At 45.7% G+C, this 3,906-nt stretch overlaps 1 protein-coding gene across 1 annotated transcript in view; it reads right to left on the reverse strand.

Annotated features, from left to right (window-relative positions):
* The window catches only part of ABCF1 (ATP binding cassette subfamily F member 1), a gene marked incomplete at its 5' end in the record, with an annotated part of 17,719 nt that extends 14,120 nt beyond the window's left edge, over positions 1–3,599 (reverse strand). The window contains 4 exons of the mRNA XM_031065553.1: positions 839–919; positions 1,447–1,518; positions 2,350–2,409; positions 3,540–3,599. Of these exons, the coding sequence (XP_030921413.1) occupies positions 839–919; positions 1,447–1,518; positions 2,350–2,409; positions 3,540–3,599 (273 nt within the window). The remainder of the gene's footprint in view (positions 1–838; positions 920–1,446; positions 1,519–2,349; positions 2,410–3,539) is intronic.
* Between the last annotated feature and the right edge of the window lie 307 nt (positions 3,600–3,906).

Here is a 3,906-nt window from a genome sequence, read left to right on the forward strand (position 1 = left end):
CCCCCTGGGCCCCGCCCCCTGTCATGGCCGCCGCCCGCAGCGATGCCGCCTGCAGCTCAAACTCTGCATGGGCGGGGCCACACACAGACCACGCCCATCAGGGACACGCCCACAAGGCTCACACGCATCATGGGATACGCCCACTGTGGGACACGCCCACTGTCATGGCCGCCACCTGCCGCTCAAACTGTCTGGGCGGGGTCACAGACAGACCACACCCACCTGGACATGCCCACCATGGGACATGCATGTATGTGGGAATGGTCTTGGGACAAGCCACGCCCACATGCTTGGACACACCCCCAGAAAATCTATACCAAGGCCACGCCCACAAAAAACAACACCCAGTTAGGCCACACCCATTAAACCACACCTAGTTAGGACACACCCACCTGAAGTCATGCCCAGCTAGGCCACACCCATTGAACCACACCCACTTTTGCCACACCCACAAAGAACCACACCCATTAAACCACACCAAGTTAGGCCACACCTCCAAAGAGCCACACCCAGTTAAGCCACACCCACAAAACCCCACACCCAGTTAAGGCCCACCCATTAAAAGCCCCACCCTCAGGGAGCCACACCCAATTAGGCCCCACCCATTCAGGCCACACCCCCAAACAGCCACACCCAGATAAGCCACACCCACCCACAGCCAGGCCTGGTTAAGCCACACCCACTGAGACACCCAGTTAAGCCACACCCACCTCAGGCCACGCCCCCAAACAGTGACCATCTTGTGCTAAGCCCCGCCCACAGCCATATCCCCAAACCACGCCTAGTTAGGCCACGCCCCTGCGGCTAAGCCACGCCCCCTTGAGGCCCCGCCCCTCACCTGCTTCTTCATTTTCTTCTTCTCCTTTTTGCTGACTCGGGCGTCCGGCCCCGCCCTCGGCCCCGCCCCCTCCTCCTCCTCCTGGGGAGCCCAAAATGAACAAAAATGACCCAAAAATGACCCAAAAATACCCAAAATACCCAAAATACCCCAAACATCCCCAAACCCCCAAAAGAAACCCAAAAAATGCCCAAAACATCCCAAGCAACCCCGAAATTTTCCCACATACCCCAAATTATCCCAAAATATCCCAAAAAATCCCCCAAATATCCCAAATAACCCCAAAAGGTTTCACAACAACCCCCCCAAAACCGCCCAAATAATAACCCCAAAATATTCCAAAATGACCCCAAAATGTCCCAAATTAACCCCAAATTAACCCAAAATATTCCTGAAAAAAAACCCCAAATCCCCCAAATTCCCTAAAATAGCCCCAAAATATCCCAAATAACAGCCCCAAAATACCCCAAACGTATCTAAAACAACCCCAAAACATCCCAAATTAACCCCAAAATAACCTAAAGTATCCTAAAATGACCCCCAAAATCCCTGAATTTCCCTAAAATATCCCAAAATTCCCCAAATTCCCCCAAATTCCCCAAACTCACGTTCTCGCTCCCCTTCCGGGCTCCTTCCTCCTCCTCCTCCTCATCCTCGTCCCTCAGGGCCCCGAACTTGTTCTGTCCCAAAATGGGGCAAAAATCCCCAAATTTGGGGTCTCATCTCCCAAAAACCCCAAAAATCCCCAAATTTGGGGTCTCATCTCCCAAAAACCCCAAAAATCCCAAATTTTGGGGCCTTCTTCCCTCAAAACCCCCAGATTTTGGAATCAAACCCCAAAAAGCCCCGAATTTTGGGGTTTCACCTCCAAAAACCCCAAATTTTGTGATTTCCACCCCCAAAACCCCAAAATTTTGGAGTCTCCCCCCTCAAATTTCAAAAAAAACCCCAAATTTTGGGGTCTCACCTCCCCCAAAAATCTCCAATTTTGGGAACGCCTTCCCCAAAATGCCCAAAAAACCCCAAATTTCGGGGTTTTCTACCCCAAAAAAAAAACCCCAAAACCCCCCAATTTTGTGATTTCTGTCCCCAAAACCCCAAAAAATCTTCAATTTTCACGTCTCACCAACCCAAAAAATCCCAAAAAACCCCAAATTTTGGAATCTCCCACCAAAGAAACCCCAAATTTTCACATTTCCGTCCCAAAAAACTTCAAATTTTGGGCTCTCCACCCCCAAACCCCCTCCCAACAAAACCCAAATTTTGTGATTTTCACCCCTAAAAATCCCAAATTTTGGGGTCTTCCACCAAAAAAACTCAAATTTTTGGGTCTGGCCCCCCAAAAAAACCCCAAATTTTGGGGTCTCACATCCCCCAAAACCCCAAAAACCCCCAAATTTTGGAGTCTTTGACCCAAAAACCCTCAAATTTTGGAGTCTTCAACCCCAAAAATTCCAAATTTTGGGGTTTTTTCCCAAAATCTCCCCAATTCCCCCCAATTCCCCCCTCACCTTCCTGCCCGGAGCCTCCTCGGAGCCTTCGGCCTCATCCTCATCGCTGGGGCATTTCCCCTGAGGATTTTGGGGACAAAAATGAGAAAAAAATCCCCAAAATTTGGGACATTTTGGGTCCCCAAAAACGGGGAAATGTTAAAAAATGGGGGAAAACCCCAAAAATGGAGAAAAAAACGCCAAAAATGGGGAAAAAACCCCAAAATTGGGGAAAATCCCCAAATTCTGCACCTGTTTCTTCCCTTTGGGTTTTTCCTTTTTGAGATTTTTCTTCTTCTTCTTCTCAGCCTCCTCTTCCTCCTTGGCGTTGCAAAAAAAAAAAAAGAGATTTTTTTAAGAGATTTTAGTGTTTTTTGATGGATTTTGGGTTTTTTTTAACTTGGGGAAAATCCCCAAATTCTGCACCTGTTTCTTCCCTTTGGGTTTTTCCTTTTTGAGATTTTTCTTCTTCTTCTTCTCAGCCTCCTCTTCCTCCTTGGCGTTGCAAAAAAAAAAAAAGAGATTTTTTTAAGAGATTTTAGTGTTTTTTGATGGATTTTGGGTTTTTTTTAACGGATTTTGGGATTTTTTAAGGATTTTTTTCCAGGGTTTTTGGAGTTTTTCTCCAGAAATTTGGGAGTTTTTGAGGAATTTTGGGGTTTTTTTAAGGATTTTGGGTTTTTTTCAGGAATTCTGGGGGTTTTTGAGAGATTTTGGGAGTTTTTTGATGGTTTGAGGTTTTTTTCCCAAGAATTTTGGGGTTTTTTCCGCAGGAATTTCAGGAGTTTTCTGAGAGGCTTTGGGGCTTTTTTTGAGGGATTTTGGTTTGTTTTTTTTTTTAAGGGATTTTGGGGTTTTTTGGGGGGATTTTGGGGTTTTTTTTGAGAGATTTTGGGGCTTTTTTTTCAGGGAATTTGGGATTTTTTCAGAATTTTGGGAGTTTTGAGGGGGATTTCAGGATTTCTTTCACGATTTTGAGGTGTTTTTCCAGGAATTCAAGGTTTTTTTCAGAGATTTTGGATTTTTTTTTCCAGGAATTTGGGGTTTTTATGGTGGATTTGAAACTTTTTAGTTTTTGGGGTTTCCCCAGGATTGTGGGGGTTTTTTTGCAGCAATTTTGGGGTTTTTTCCCCCCAGAAATTTTGGGTTTTCCCCTCAGCCTCCCCCACCTTGCTGCTTTTGCCCTTGCTGGGTTTTTTCTCCTTTTCTTCCTCCTCCTCCTCCTCCTCCTCGCTCTGCTCCTGGTTCAGGGCAGCAAAAACATTCCCACCCTAAAAAAAACCCCAAAAATCTCCAATTATTCCATTTCCTCCCCAAATTCCCCTCCTCCCACCTTTACACCCCAAAACCTCCCAAAATTCCACATTTTTTCCACTTTTTTCCCATTTTTAAAAGATTTTCCTTCAAAACTTCCCATTTCGGGAAACTTTTTCCCCATATAAAGAGAACTTTCCCCTCTTTTTTAAATTTCTCTTTCCCCCCCCATTTTTTGGATGATTTTCCCTCAGTTTTGGGATTTTTTTCCCTATTTTTAGGGATTTATTCCCCATTTTGGGGGATTTTCCCCATTTTATTGAG

Source organism: Geospiza fortis, unplaced genomic scaffold (genome assembly GCF_000277835.1).
Source record: "Geospiza fortis unplaced genomic scaffold, GeoFor_1.0 scaffold1573, whole genome shotgun sequence".
Classification (NCBI taxonomy): domain Eukaryota; kingdom Metazoa; phylum Chordata; class Aves; order Passeriformes; family Thraupidae; genus Geospiza; species Geospiza fortis.